Here is a 16,226-nt window from a genome sequence, read left to right as displayed (position 1 = left end):
CGGGCCTCACTCTGAGGCGAGTGTGGCCTTGGGGGAGTTAAGTGTCACAAATTGGGCATGTGGTGGTCACAAGAGCCCCTTTTCGTTGCTCTTGCTGGCACAACTTAGAAAGATTTGGTCCAACGCACCCGTCTGCTCTTCCATCTCCTGATGTTCCTCACCACACACAAGAAACCCGAAAAGACTCTCACATACTGCCATCGCCCATATTAGCAGAAAGAGGGCTTTTGAAGCAGCCCTCATTTCCTGGGTGAGTGTGTATACTCATTCATGTCTGATTCTTTGCGACCCTATGGACTGCAGATCGCCAGGCTCCTCTGTCTATGGGATTCTTCAGGCAGGAATACTGTATTCCAGGAATACAGGAATACTGAAGATCCTCCAGGGGGTCTTCCTGACCCAGGGATCGAACCTGAGCCTTCTGTGTCTCCCACACTGGCAGGTGGATTCTTTACCACTGAGCTGCCTGAGTGGTCCTCCACCAGGGGTGAGTATGTCCTGCTGGGGACATTTGCTAGGTGTGTGGGTCCACTTTTGGTTGTCACAGTTGGGGAAAGGGGCTCCCGGCATCTAGAAGGCAGAAGCCCGGGGTGTTGCTCAACAACCTACCAGGCATAGGGCAACCCCCACAACAGAGCATTACCAGGCCAACAGGTTAATAGGGCTGGAACTGAGTAAGCCTGACCTACAGAACTCTTCCGTTCACAGCCAAGAGGTCACTGAACAGCCTTTACGGAAGTTTCCACGACTGAATTTTTAGCCAGTTGGTCAGAAAAGCAGGTGGCCTGGAGACCCCTGAAGTTTGGCTGGCATCTGAAGTGGGCAGTCTTGTTGGGACCGTGCGCTTAACCTGTAGCATCTGTGCTAACTCAGGGGGCTAGCGTTGGAATTGAGTTGTACCGCAGGACACCAGTTGGCATCAGAATAAGCATCATTACCTTTCTTTATGCTGGTTTATGAACCAGTCTGGCACCTCAATCTGCCAGATGTTCAACAAGAATTTAGGGACTGATTTAGTCTCTACTGAATGAAAAATGTTATCCAGAAACAAAAAGGTAAAATGTTCTGATTCACGTATTGTACAGTATAGCCAGTTAAAAAGGCACAGAGGAGAAATAGGCTGCTGTTCAATTTCTCTTCTCCTGATCAAGCCTCTCTGTGTCTCAGGTCTATCATCTGAAAAACGGGAATCATAACAGTAGTAACCTCATGAAGTTACTATCAAAACTGAATGAGTTTATATACATACATATATATATATGCACACATACATATTGTTGTTCAGCTGCTCAGTCATGTCCGACCATTTGTGACCCCACAGAATGCAGCATGTCAGGCTTCCTAGTCCTTTACCATCTCCTGGAGTTTGCTGAAACTCATGTCCATTGAATCAATGATTCCATCCAACTATGTCATCCTCAGTCACCCTCTTCTCCTCCTGCCCCCAATCTTTTCCAGCATCATATAGCATATAAATATATTTATGCAATGTGCTTAGAATAGTTCTTGACCTGCCGAGAGAACCATTTGCATATTTGCTTTATTAATACAAAACCATAAAAAGCAGAGGTGATGCAAGTTACCAAAGAAAATAGCTCTAGGATCTGTCATATGAATAGATTTTAATGTTTCCTAAAGTGGGGTTTGGGAACCACTTGCATATGGGACATTATTTAGTAGCATAAAAACATTTTTATTACTTTAATATATATAATGATTTTTTTAATATAGAGAGCTATTGCATTGACTCTGGTTTCACAAATGTTATTAACGGTATACCTATTAATAGACATTGAGTTTAAAGATAAATATTAGGCAAATAAGAGCGCTGGTGGAATGCAGAAACAGGAAAGACTGCAAACTCTTGGTCTTTGAGGCTAAGAGGCAGGGTTAGCTCTCAAACACTATCTTTTTAGCAAATAAGAGTGCTTCCTTTTTACCAGCGTGTCACCTCTTCCCAGTGTCAGCACTAGTTAAGGAGATGTGGCGACGGCCTAGGGCAGACAGTCCTACTCTGACACCCAGGCTGGACCAAGACCTGACTACTGTCATAGCTCCAAGTTCACAGCACCGAGAATCTGCTTTTAGGCAGTTCTCTCATGAGACTCCTGGGCATGGAGGGATGGAGCTTCAAACAGTTCTAATCCCAGGTCCTTTCTTTATTGCCTTGGGTTTCCTTTTCTTCTTGGCCGGCTGTCCATAGAATATTCCTTCCCTTCCCCTCCTTCCTTGGGACATCCTACAATGACCACATAGAGAAAGCAGCAGGGTATCATGAGGTTCAAACCCTTCTTACAAGTTAAGGAAGCAAAACCTAAAGGGCTCCATCTTTCCTCATCCATGTCCCCCTCACCCCCAGCCCAAACCAGAGAACAACCTTCCTGTATGGCTCCAAGATCCAGAGCTAAAGCTCATCAATCATGGTAACAGCGGCCACCTCCAAGTGCAGAGGGCTGGCTAGTCACGCTGAGCCCTCTGCATAGTGGCACTGGTTCTCTAATCCTCACAACAAACCTCAGAGGTGGGTGATAACTTACAGGAGACATTTAGAGACAGTAAGAAATATGCCCCAGGGCAGAGAGCAATGGGAAGTGACTAGGAATCTCACTCAAGTTCAACCAACTCCAAAGCTGGTACTCCTCCCAGCAAAGCAACTCTTAGGCTGCCAACCACAGGCTGAAAAGGAGGCACCTGCAAGGCAGCTCTAACCACTGGCAAGCATGGCATGAGTCCAGGGGACAAGTCCGCCATGCAAGGGACCGAGTGTAGAATAAGCATCTCTCCCAGCAGTCAGCCTGTGCAAAACCCCACCACCCTGGCCTTGCTCTCCAGCGCCTCTTCTCCAGAAGATTAACGGGACGCCAAAGCACCCCATTGCTCTGCTAGCATAAATTGCAAGGAAAACATTTAGAATATTGATTAAGTGCTTCATGCTAGAAGATTTAAATTTACCTCCTGTATTTCCAGGATTAGCTGACATAATGGGGTCAGTCTGCTGGCACAAATGATTTACAGAACACCCACTGGCAGCTTTCCTTTTAAAACTCAACACTTAAAATTTTCACTGGTCACAGCCAGCAGAGTCCTGGGTATTTAGCAGGGTTGGATAATTGCCTTCTTGCCATATTGAGACTTTTGGGGTTTGGCCTGTCTGGGAAGAGCTTCAAAATCATTTCTGGTCTGGTCTGGCCCTATCCGGGCAGATGGACTTTGTTTAAGGTCTGATGAAGTACTGGGGCAATGGAAGGGTAAGGCATGCTGTTTTTCCAAGATGGAAGATCTTCTTTCAGATAGAGATTTTTGCAATATTCTAATATTCAATATTCAAACATTCTAATATGTATGAGTTAAAGAGGTTATATGCAGAGGTTAAAGACAGCCAAATTGCATCACCCCCTGCCCCTACTGGGCTTTCCTGGTGGCTCAGCTGGTAAAGAATCCACCTGCAATGTGGGAGACCTGGGTTTGATCCCTGGGTTGGGAAGATCCCCTGGAGAAGGGAATGGCTACCTGCTCCAGTATTTTGGCCTAGAGAATTCCATGGACTGTATAGTCCATGGGGTCACAAAGAGTTGGACATGACTGAGCGACTTTCATTTTCACTTTTCACTTTCCTGCCCCTACTACCAATCTGTAAATGTTGTGCTACAGCAAACAGGGGGCTTCCCTGGTGGCTCAGTGGTAAAGAATCCGCCTGCCCATGCAGGAGACGTGGGTTAGATCCCTGGGTTGGGAAGATTCCCAGGGGAAGGAAATGGCAACCCCTCCAGGGTTCTTGCCTGAAAATCCCATGGACAGAGGAACCTGGGCTGCAGTCCATGGGTTTGCAAAGAGTTGAACACAACTTAATGACTAAACAACAACATTCAAGCGCCCAGCATATTTCTATAAACTCCGAACTGTACTCGGCCAAGAGAAGGGACTGTGCTGAGCGGCCAGGCAGGTGCAGACCTAGCCTGAAATCAACTGAATCCAGGTGGTCTGCTCCAGAAAAAAAATGCCCACCTCAAAGTCTTTGCCCTCGTGGCCCACAGAGGGCCAGCACGGTCCTTCTCAGGGCTAGCACAGTCTGACTGCCAAAGAAAATGACACGATTGTTGAAGTGGGGAAGGGACAGCCAGGCTTTGCATTGCTGACTTTAGGAATAAGCATTCTTGCAAAAATTATTCATTTAGACCCTGCTCACATCTCCCTTCTGATTGAAAAAGTTGCTTTTATGAATCCTCCCCTAGAATGCTGCCTTAAAAGTCCCACTAGGATGAGGGGAGGGGACTTAAACCCGAGATGCACAACTGCTGTCCCTCCATGTCTCACTCACAGATATGTTTTTCTGATTCATAAAAACAAACTGACTTTGGATGTCACTAGCCGTGTTCCCAAGAGTCCCCACCAAGTGCCCACAACCACCTGACCTCCATCCTGCAGCTTTGGCTCTGAGGGTGTGTCCCCACCTATCAGATTTTCTTCTCTCAATCACACATCACATCCCCTTCCAAGAAAAGGGACAGAGGCAGTGAAGATTTCTCAAGGATCCTCAGCACTAGTCCCAAGGCTATATCCCCCAGTCTGTACAGTCTTATTTGATCGTTGTAAGCTAGGGCCGAAAAAAAGGCTACTTTAAGAGGTTGTCACTTTAAGCCACCAGAGTTAAGTGATGTTCAACAATGCAAAGTAGAGATTTTTTTCTAACACCTACACTTCCAAAAGATATTTACTTTAAATAAGTGACAAGTACAGTCCATTTGATTTAAATATGCTGAGCTTTTTCCAGCTCCCAGGCCACTCAAATGCACAGAAGATGAAATAATTGGTAGGATTTTTAATGTTTCTTTATCATGTGACCACTTTGTACAAGTCAAAGGGATATGCCAATAATAGCACAGCCTGTGTCACGCTTGTTACTAATATGCCTGCCAATTAATCCTGACATGGGAGCTTGGCTGGTTACCCAAAACCTGGTATTTTATCACCTCAGGGGGTTAGCTCTTGGATGTTTCTATGACATTTTATACTAATCAATCAATTTTGCTTTTTTTAAAGCTGAGCCTTTCATAGGAACTGCAGATGAGCCCTATGCACACCACACCCAAAGCTACTCTTTTCCTCAAACAGAATTGTGTTTGGTTTGTTGATAATTACACTTTGAAACCGACTTTTGAAAATGTTTATTCTTATTTCTTCCCTTCCAAGGGGGAAATCTATCTCAAATGTTAAGACAGAAACCCAAGTCCCTCCGAGTTTTCTCATATTATTGTATATTTAAAAATATTACAAGAGGGTGCTTCTCAAGGGAAGTGAACTTTAAAGCTGCCAAAGATAGTTGACTTTCTCCAAATCTGTTACCAATGGATCCCAAGCTGGTTTAAGTCAGTTCTATTCTGAGTAATGACACATGCACTGGGACAAACGCCATGCTAAGATATTTCTAGGACCCCCTGGCAAATGGTAATTTGTCTGAAGACAGCCAGGCAGGCAAAGGAAGGACAGATGGGAAGAATGAGTCTCCTGGGAGCCCTATGTTGAAGCAGGAGTCCTAAATCAACGCCAGGGACCACGTTCTCATGGGCTAAGTCCCATTTCTCATCAGTCACTCATCCCTCCCGATCCTCTGGCTTCCACTGATTCTTTCAACCATTCTTAATGTAGGTCATTTTAAAGAGATCATCAAGCTGCAAGAAGTTTCACTGGCAAACTTTGTCTTTCCTTTATACTCTCTCTCCTGGGATTTAGTCTTGAAACATCCCTGCCTAAAGCATGAGCTTTCTGTTTTTTCCATCATTCGAACTGCTGCCTTCAGGAAGCACTGGGACACATGGGTCTGTCAAATCCAGCTTCTCCTTTCCTTTTTTTCTATCCTCCCTACCCTGCTACAGCTTTATGGAGGTATAACTGACAAATAAAAATTGTACTGACTTCCGGCATACAACTTGATGTTTCAATATATGTGTCTATTGGGGGCTTCCTTGGTGGCTCAGATGATAAAGAATCTGCCTGCAATGCAAAAGACCTAGGTATGATAGTTGGGCCTGGAAGATCTCCTGGAGAAGGGAATGGCTACCCACTCCAGTATTCTTGCCTGGAGAATCACATGGGCAGAGAAGTTTGGTGGGCTACAGTCCATAGGGTCCCAAAGAGTCAGACACAAATGAGCAACTAACACTTTCACTTTCATACACTGTGAAAGGCTTACAGCAGTCAAGCTGAGTAACATATTATTACACACCTGACATAGTTAGCAGTTTTGGGCGTGGGGCGGGGTAAGAACAACTAACATGTATTCTCTAAGCAATTTCAAGCATGTAATATGGCCTTGCTAAGTACTGTCGCCATGCTATATATATCCAGATCTTGTTCATCTTGCATGTCTGAAAGTTTGTACCCTATAACCAGCATCTTCCCATTTTCCCCACTCTTAGCCCCTGGTAACCACCATTCTAGTCTCTGCTTCAAACAGTTCAACTTTTTTAGATTCCACATATAAATGAGATCATGAACCTAGAGGACATTATGCTAAGTGAAATAAGCCAGACACAGACAAATACTGCATGACCTCTTTTTCTATTTTTTACTTTTTCCTCTCTATCCAGTCCTAATTCAAAGAAAGAGCCCAGGTCATGGAGCAAGGTGAACGTGCACTGGCCTCGGAGTCAGACATCTTAGCCCCACCAAAGAATTACTGTGCGATCTCAGTTAAGTTCCTAGCATGTCCCTGCCTCAGTTGCCTCATTTGTAAAAGAGAAGGATGACTACCATACCTGACTGTGGGATGCTGTGAGGACTAAAAAGCACAATGCATGTGAAATGTTTCACAAAATGAAACTCACTCTACAACTGTTAGTGCTAACTCACACCACCGTTCCCCAGTGTAACACCCCAAGCAAAGCACAATGCCACCATCCATCTCTTGCAAAGGGACTAAATGGCCAGCTGACTTGGGATTAAGCATCACATGTGACATTCTGGAACATTTACTCTACCCCAGGCAATGAAAAATTACCACCATTTAATCCTCTCAATCTAGCAGCTAGGAAGTCTGACTCTTTGCAACCTCGTGGACTGCAGCTGGCCAGGTTCCTCTGTGCATGGGATTTCTCAGGCAAGAATACTGGAGTGGGTTACCATTTCCTTCTCCAAAGAAGTCCTAGAATTTTGTAGATGAGGAAGTGGAGGCTTGGAGAGGTCACAGCGTTGGTGAGGATGAGAGTGTGGGTCTGCACACATGCTTGACTGCAAAACCCAAGCCCTCACCCCTTGCCTCACATGTGCAAAAATGAGCTCTGATAGGGAGTCATCTTAGGAGGTAAGGTGAGGTTTCGTGGAACCCTTAAGAGCTCCCTAGAAGTAAAATGCTGTTTAGCTCCCAGGTGGGTGGATTGTGCGTGTGTCATCAGGAAGAGAGGTATAGCTGTCCCCCCGCTTCCTCTGTATTCCCCCGTTTCCACTGCCCCACTCTGCTGAGAAGTTAAATGGCAATCCTGAGAGAAACATCACGCTTTAATTGTACTTAGTCCCTCTGTTTATGAGGCAGAGTCCCTACCACTAATATAGGAGAAGGAAAGGCTATTTCTTGGGAATAGATCTCATGGATCCCCTGACGTTGTCAGGGAAACCCTGCCTTGGTATAGGGTTCCCCTTACAGGGGAGATGGTCGAGCAGATCTAGATGGAGGTAAATACTGGTGGCCAGACCAAGCACCACACCCCAAAAAGCAGAGGACAGAGGACCTGGTGGGGTGAGGGCGGGCAGGGAGATGCAGAGAAGAACACCTCCTCATGGCTGGCAGATTGCTCTCCCATGGGGAAAAACTGATTTCAAGGAGCTTCCAAAATGACTATTCTTCTGAGATGCCACCTATTCACAGAGTCTGAACTTCCAAAGACACTGACCAGCTGCATCTTGCCTACTATTTGTACATTCACAGAGGACAGAATTTCAGTTTTGAATGCCCACCTCCATGAAGTTTCCAGAACACCAAAGGAGGTTAATAAGCAGGCTGGACACTGCCTCTGCCGTCAAGCTCCATGTACTTAGACACGAGCAGAGAAGAACCTGTTTCTGCTGCAGCCAGAGCTTTGCCTCTTCCTGTGGTCAGGAACCACCTCTGGCCACTGTTATCACCTCATTATAACAGGGTCCTGTCCTCATCTGGCCACCAGTCTTTATTGATGCTGGAGTCTGAGCGGACCCGATAAGAACTGAAGGCTGACCTAGGAGGAAGCAGGACACTGAGGCTTGGCCACAGAGAAAGAAGAGACTGCTCTGTGGTGCTACATCTGCTTCTAGACACATCTCTAACTAGCTGGTGACTTGGTGCAAGCGGCTTCCCCTCCCTGAACTGCAGGGCTCTGCTGCAGGGTGGTTAGATGCCGCAGTATTCCCCAAGCCTCCTCCTACTTCTGGCATTTTATGCATGGTGCTTTTGAAGATGGGGACAGCTCAGGAAATGCTTTAGAAGTATGAAGAACATCTGGTTGACCCTGAATGCCTTCCCACCCACCTTCTCCTTAGTCTTCTGTGTGAGTGCGTTTGAGAGTGTGATGTTGGTAGGGACCCAGGAGGACGAGAACAGAAACATAGCTCAGCTGAATGGCAGGTGGGATATCTAAGAAGAAGAGGGCAGTGTTGGGGCGAGAAGATAGCAAGCAAAGCAGAAGGAGAAAAACTGCCCCCGGGACCTCACTGGTGGTCCAGTGATTATGAATCTGCCTTCCAATGCAGGGGACGCAGGTTTGATCCCTGACCCATTTCAGGAAATGAAAATCCCACATGCAGCAGGGCAACTCAGCCTGAGGACTGCACTAGAGAGAAGAATTAGCAAGGAGCCTGAGCGCCACAACGAAGGATCCCATGTGCCACAACTAAGACCCAGCATAGCCAAATAAGTGAATAAATAGTGTAAAACAGAAAAAAAGAAAAATTGCCCCCATACTTTCTAGGGAACAGACGAGGCGGTGAGTCGAGAAGGTATTCGCAGAGAAGTTTCTGGTAAGTGTTCTGGTGAGGGGGATCTCGGTGGGGCCCCGGGCGGGGGTGGTGGAGAGGTGGGAGGACATGGTTCTGTGACAAGGCTGAAGGGACAGCACTGTGCTTGGCACATGTCCCTTCCCCTAGCATGGCAGGAGGTAGCAGTCGCCACGTGGTCAACACTGCTTCTCACATCCAGGAGGAACCGTGGAAAGAACACAAGCCTCTGGATTCCAGGGCCGGTTCCATGACTTGCCAGCTCTGTGGGCTCGAGCCGAAGTGTCCCCTCACTGAGCCCCACATCCTCTGATGAAAGAACAAGGTGGACAATGCTGCAGTAAGAGCACAATCATACCATCCCTCCCCCAGCCCCCAGGAGGGTAGTATCCGAGGAGGTGAGGTGTGTGGAAATCCTTGGCGAGGATATGAAGAGGTTCCCAAATAGCTGAATACTCATTATGATGAAAAAAATAAAAAGGCAGAATAGGCACTCTGCTTTGACTAAAGTCAGGAAATGACCATTCGTAGGTCACTGTGGTCCTGGCCCTTAGAGATCTGCCTCAACCCCAAATAAGCCTCTGGGCCATTTTCACTGGATTCTGTTCACGCGAGGGGCTTTCAGTGCAGTGTTTCACAGCAACTCAAACGAAAGAGTATCTTCTTGTGCTTCCTGAAGAATGAAGCTGTCCAGGATGCTACATTTGCCTTAATACTTCACTAATAACACTGTCTCTGGTATAGCTTAAGACATAGTTAAATACTCCACATTGAGTCTAAATGCTAGTGATGGAGACAAAGCCAAGGGTTCCCAAGACAATCCTCTGAATGGGAGAAAATATTTGCCAAGTGATATGACTGATAAGGGATTAATATCCAGCACATATAAACAGTTCATACAACGTAACATCAAAGAAATAAACAACCCAATTAACAAATGGGCAGAAGAACTGAATACACATTTTTCCAAAGAGGAAATGCAGATAAAAACCACAAGGAGATATCATCTCACACCTGTCAGCATGGCTATCATCAACAAGGACACGGACAACATGTGGAGGATGTGGGAAAAGGGGATTCTTGAGTACTGTTGCTGGGAATGTAAGTCGGTATGGCCACTGTGGAAAATAGTATGGGAGGTTTCTCAAAAAAAACTAAAGACAGAGCTATCACATGAGTCTGCAGTTCCACTCCTGGGTATATATACAAGGAAAACAAAATGCTAATTTGAAAAGATACCTGCACCCCAATGTTCACAGAAGCATTGTTTACAATAGCCAAGACACGAAAGCAGACTAAGTGTCCATCAACAGATGAATGGATAAAGAAGGTACACCCACACACAACGGACAACCACTCAGCCATTAAAAAGAATGGAACTTTGCCATTTGCAGCAACACGGATGACCCTGGAAGGCATTATACTAAGTGAAATAAGTCAGACAGAAGAAGACAAATACTGTATACCACTTATATGTGGAATCTAAAAGATACAATAAATTAGTGAATATAACAAAAACAAAGCAGACTCATGGACAGAAAGAATAAACTAGAGGTTACAAGTACAGAGAAGGGTTGGGCGGGGTGGGGCAATACAGGAGTGGGAGGCACAAACTGCTGGGTAGAAGATAGGTTCAAGGATGTATTATACAACACAGGGAATATAGACACTATTCTGTAATAGCTGTAAATGGAGAGTAACCTTTAACAGTTGTATAAAATTAAAAAAAATTCTTTTTAGAAAGCCAAGAGTTCCTTCTTCCTTTTCTGTATGCTGCTGCTTTGGACAGAACACTGAAAAGCATACTAAATAAACAAATAGCCAGCTCAAATCTACCACTTCGCAAACAGAAAGCTTAAGGATTCATCTGCCCAAGCCCCTCATTTTACTGCTTGGACCAAAGGCCCATGCCTTGTAAATGGCAGAGTTGGTCCCAGAGGCCATCTGTCTCTCCACTCTACAGTACATCATGATCTTCACCTCTTGTGGTTAAAATGCACTTTTAAGATTTAAACCTGAGCCGCATTCTATCTCTTTCCAACCATCTCTCAACACATTTCAGAAAACGAGTCTGCGTCCCCACCCAGAAGACCGAGCCGACGGAGAGTTCGGGCCTCTTCTCTTACCTGTAAGTTTGCACAAGGTGGTAAAACATGAGTGGGGATTTCATTCTCAGAGCCTGCTGGCCCCAGGGGCTTGTTCTTGGCCCGGAAGGCTGTGGTGGTGGTGGCAGTGGTGGTCTGAACTGGGAGGGCTGGCTGCCACACAGTCACATCCGAGCCATTGCCAAAGGCTTGAATTGCATTTTCTGCAGTAAAACAGGAGGAAATCCAATTTCAAACTCAAGCAGCAAATGTAACAGACAGGATACGTGAAGCCAGAGAGGCACACTAGAAATTCTGATGAGAGCACTGGACTTTTCTAAGCAAAACCCATCCATCCATCCACCCCCTACACACTGAGAGCCAGCCACGGGTCAGGTGCTCTAAAATCAATTCACTCATTAAACCCTGAACTGGACACTTAGCTATGCTCTGTAAGTGCAACAAATATTTACCATGTCTCTCTTCAGGTACCAAGTACTGAATAAGATCCTTTCCCTGAAACATCCATCAGTCAAGTCTTTTGAAACGTGACTCAAAATAGCCTCAGATCTGCTATTTGGGATCATAATCACTGTTCCATCTTTCAAAAAAATGCTTGTGTCAAAATTTTATACTAAAGGCAAGCTAATTAGTAAGTACCACATCCCTAATTATGAGACTGGGGTGACTCAGTAGCATTCATACGAATTCAGCAGGCAGTGAAATCAAACAGCAAAAAAAAAAAAAAAAAAAGTGATCTGCTACCAAAGAGCACCTACTATGAGCTCGGCATTGCTCAAAGTATAAACACAACCGATTTCTTTAAAAGAAAAATATATCCCAAACCTCATCAATAATATATCATGAAAATGTAAGCAAGATTATTTTTTTCCTTTCTGCTCCCAGTCTTCTGAACAAAATCTGCATAATTAGGAAGGTGCAGCCCTGCTTAAATGAAAAGTTTAAAATGTAAAACTTTAAAAGCTTATTACAATTTCATGGGATTAGATTGTTTTTTATGGCAAGAGTAAATTGGTTGTGTGTTGTTTCCCTCCCCGAGATGAATAAAAAACAGGTTTTAATCAGGTCCTCAGGGATTTGGCCTGGATTTAGGAATTTTTTTATTTCATATTCATTGTATAAGAAATCAAACTCTTCCATTTGGGACCTGAATGTGCAAATTGTTAATATATGACTCTTAGCTGGCATTTTTCGATATACGAGACAGAATAATTTAAGCCTAATCTTCCTCTCAGAAGTGACATTTTGTTCTAAAATTGTTATCCTTGAAGTTCAGCAAATTGGAAGCTTGTTTTTGAAAACTTTACATTTTTTAGTCTGTAGGAAACAGCTTCAAATTAATATCAATGCTTCTTGAGCTCCCGGCTGGGTTACAGAGCTTAACGGGTGGGTGGAGGGTAAAGAAGGTGGTACTTGGGCAACCAGTTTCCTTCAATGACCCCGGACTACAACAATAAAACAAAACCTTCCTTTGTCCCGTTAAGGCACGTAGATTCAGGAGACCCACGTCATTTGTTGGAACTGTGATTTCCAGCATGTTTGCCTTGTCATTTGGGAAGACTGTCCACTTGCTCACTCAGTCATTCAGGTGTCAATGGAATACCTACTAAGTGCCAGGCACCGTTCTGTGCTGAGAATCAGCAGGGGACGAACGACACCAACACGACAGAGAAGTCCCTGTCCTCCTGGAGGCTATATTCTGGTTGAGGAGGCAAACAGAGGAAGTACACAATACACTGTTGCTGTTCAGTTGCTAAGTCATGTCTGACTCCTTGCGACCCTATGAACTGTAGCCTGCCAGGCTTCTCTGTCTATGCGGTTCTCCAGGCAAGAATACTGGAGTGGGTTGCCATTCCCTTCTTCAGGGGACCTTCCCTTCCCAGGGACTGAACTCGGGTCTCCTGCATTGCAGACAGGTTCTTTTACCCTCTGAGCCACCAGGGAAGCAATAGATTGGCATCGTGCTTGTGCTAGGGGAATTAGAGAGGTTTGGTTAATTTGAAGGGATGGGGAACTGGGTTATTACATTTGGATTGAAACCTACAAATTCCAGTTCCTTCTACCCTAGGGCCTGTTGCAAGAGGCTGAATTTAGTCTTTGTCTTTGGTAGGCTGTGCTCCATCTAATCAAAGTATAAATGGAACGACTATGAAAAATTCTGGCTGGCTTTGGTCCTCATTGAAGACCAAATGTGTTTATGTTTATTAAAAAATCATTAGCATTAAGATGCCATTCTTCCCTTCACCAAAATATTATTAAGCAGGGACCACTTTAATTTCTCTCTGAGGCAGTGGTTTTCCAGCCCAAGTGAGTATAATCTTTTTTTTCTCACACTGACCTCTGTTGTCATTGCTTTATCTTCATTAAAACCTGGATTCTGCCAGAAGAGTGTGCAGGACGTGAAAAAGAGGATACACACACACACACACAAACACACACACACATGATTTATTTCAGTCAAGACCAAAGAAGAGGCTTAAGGTATAGTTCCACGATATAGTGCCCAATGTTATTCTGGCAAATGTCTCCACACTTTAGACTGGTTTGAAATTTCACTTCAGCATCCAAAAGCTTGTTTTCATTTTAAAGATGATCAAAGCATTTGGTTATAGCCAAGTACCCACTGAGTGAATCTCTTAGATTTTTCTTTTCAACAAAAGAAACAATGAGGAGGTTTTTGAAGTATCACTTAATAGCTTTCCTGTGTACAAGCAGTAAAAAGTTTGTTAATTCTTTAAAAATCAGTCAGAGTACCATGGAGAAATTGTCACCTAAGGGCACAGTGCTCAGAGGTAGGTGAACCTTGGCCCACGCTTCCCACGGGGAAGTTCTACCTGGACCTTGATGTTCAGGCTTGTGTTTTTATCCACCAGCCCCTCAATCTCAGGCCTGATGCAGAAGCCCACGGGGTGCAGGGGCTGCAGAGGAAGGAACGGGGTGGGGCTTTGGATCCTATCTCTGGCGTGGCTGGTCTAGGTGAATACCAGCCGCTTATTCCACTGTGACATGGAGATACCATTAAGTGCATCTCCTAGGATTCTTGTGCAGGTTACAGTCAATGAGACAATGTATTGGGCTGGCTAAAAAGTTTGATCAAGTTTTCCCTAACATCTTACATGAAAACCCGAACAAGCTTTTTGGCCAACTGGATATAAGTTACACTCCTCCTAAAAGGGAGTTTGCACACAGAGGAGGCAGCCGATAAATGAATGGTGGCTGCTGCAAGACACGAATGAGGTATTCGGCTGGATCTTTGCCTGGGGCACACATCTCGGTGGATAGGAGGGAGACCTGGCACAGTGCTTCGAAGTTCATTTGATGAGGCTCATCGTTCACACTCGTACATTTCTCTCTATCCCTCTTCCCCTGGGAAACGTGTTTCCAAATTGCCTAAAGGACCCTGCAATAATAATGGTACTGTTTCCAAGCAGAAACCTCCCCCCGACTCCCACCCCCAGCTCATCTCATCTCCGGAGGTATTCAAAGCTCCTGGCTGCATCACCAGCCCATTCCACTCAAGAACTGCTGCTTCTCCTCTGAGCCAACCCTGAACATCCAGGGGGCTATTGACGTTAACATTCTAATTTTTCTCAGAGCCCTTGGAGGCCTACCCTCATCTAACTTGCCCGAGTCTTTCACATTGTGTATGCTGCCCAGGTTTTAAAAACCTCTGGAACTGATGTGGGGCTGGTTGCCAAGATCAACATTTCATCTGTGGGTGGAAGTGTTCCTCCCCACACGCTGTGCCCTTGGCTATTGAGTCTTTCGCTTCCTGGGGCCTCTGGACTTGCCACCTTGGCAGCACCCAGTTCATCACTTGCTCTGGTCCTGCTGCAACATGCAGTGTGGCTAAAAGGATCTGGATTCACCATGAGCGATCAGGGAAAAAAAAAAGAGAGAGAGACACACACACAAACAGAGGAGGCGGACATAGGAAACACAAAATTACAGTTTGAACTTAGGGGAAAACGTTTGTGTGGCTGTTGTCTATTTTTTCAAACTCACTAAGACATGTGTTGTCCTTGAAGAAATTCAGAAATTTCAAGCATTCCTCCAGGTCGTTTCCACTGTTGTTGCAGTCACACCAGGGGGCCACGCTGAGGCTACTGGAGTCTATGTAGTTGGGGGTCATGACTGTACCTAAAAGAGTAAAAACAAGGCGTTTTATTCTTGTGTGATGATATAAACTTTCCTATAGCCTGAAAAGAAACAAATGTTCCTCTGACTACGGATGCGCCGTGGATAACACCGTGGATAATTACAAACACTGTGTTTGCTGAGTGGGAAATTATGTTAAGCAGTGCATTTTCTCGGCAATTTATCTTGAGCACATAAAATAATTTACACATTTACTTAAAAAATTCTAACAGAACTCCTTGAGCTGCGCTTAGGGTATTTTTCTCTGCACAAATGGTATGGATGTCATGGAGCAGGAGAGAATTAACTTAGAATGCATGAATTGCCAAATCCCTTGCATTTTCTTGAAAACGTCATTAATCTTCACAAATAGATAGAGCTGGTTTTACATATCTTAAAAGGCCTTTTAGGACTTTGCCATCTACTTCCTTCGGAAGCAAATGGCTCCTTCAGAGTAACCCAGGGAAGCTTAGAAGCTTTCCTTATGGGTTACCCCATGTTCTAGATGTATTCAAGGACGCCTCTGCTCACTAGACTCTCAACAGATTTAAACAAGGTCTTCCAAGTTGTGATGGAATTGGAAACAAACAGTGGAAATTTCCTAAGCCAGTGGCTCCTCCAGTATTGTCTTAATAGTCCTCAAAAATCCTCAAAGAAATGCTGGGTGGTCTCTTGCCCACATCTTCCTGTGTATCCATTGTTCTTCTGATGAGTTCTGTATTGGTGCAAATAAACAATGCACTTACACTTAACACAACCCAAATGTCTTCTCCCAGGTGGCTCACACCAGGCAATGCCTACTCATGCCAAGAAGCCTTCTGTTTTTATATTATTTATTGGAAGTAAGAAGTAATAGGCAGTCCAGTGAGCCACAGGATATATTTGGTTCAGAAACAGAAAAAAAAAAAGAATTCTTTTTAAGCTCTTATGGATCAAGGGCCTATCTTCTTTGCTGTACGTTCCTTACTGACTTGAACTAAACAATGTCCCATTCTACCTTGGGAGGAAAACTTCGACCCACAG

General features: G+C 44.8%; 1 protein-coding gene across 1 annotated transcript in view; it reads right to left on the bottom strand.

The window, feature by feature from the left end:
• The window catches only part of GFRA1 (GDNF family receptor alpha 1), a 183,967-nt gene that overhangs the window by 19,697 nt on the left and 148,044 nt on the right, over window positions 1-16,226 (bottom strand). The window contains exons 5-6 of the mRNA XM_070363605.1: window positions 15,072-15,206; window positions 11,088-11,269 (exon numbers count right to left, since the gene is read on the bottom strand). Coding sequence (XP_070219706.1) covers window positions 11,088-11,269; window positions 15,072-15,206 — 317 coding nt within the window. The remainder of the gene's footprint in view (window positions 1-11,087; window positions 11,270-15,071; window positions 15,207-16,226) is intronic.

This window comes from Bos mutus, chromosome 26 (assembly GCF_027580195.1).
Source record: "Bos mutus isolate GX-2022 chromosome 26, NWIPB_WYAK_1.1, whole genome shotgun sequence".
Taxonomy (NCBI): Eukaryota; Metazoa; Chordata; class Mammalia; order Artiodactyla; family Bovidae; genus Bos; species Bos mutus.
The sequence above is the reverse complement of the archived record's forward strand: the minus strand, read 5'-3'. Positions and strand labels throughout refer to the sequence as shown.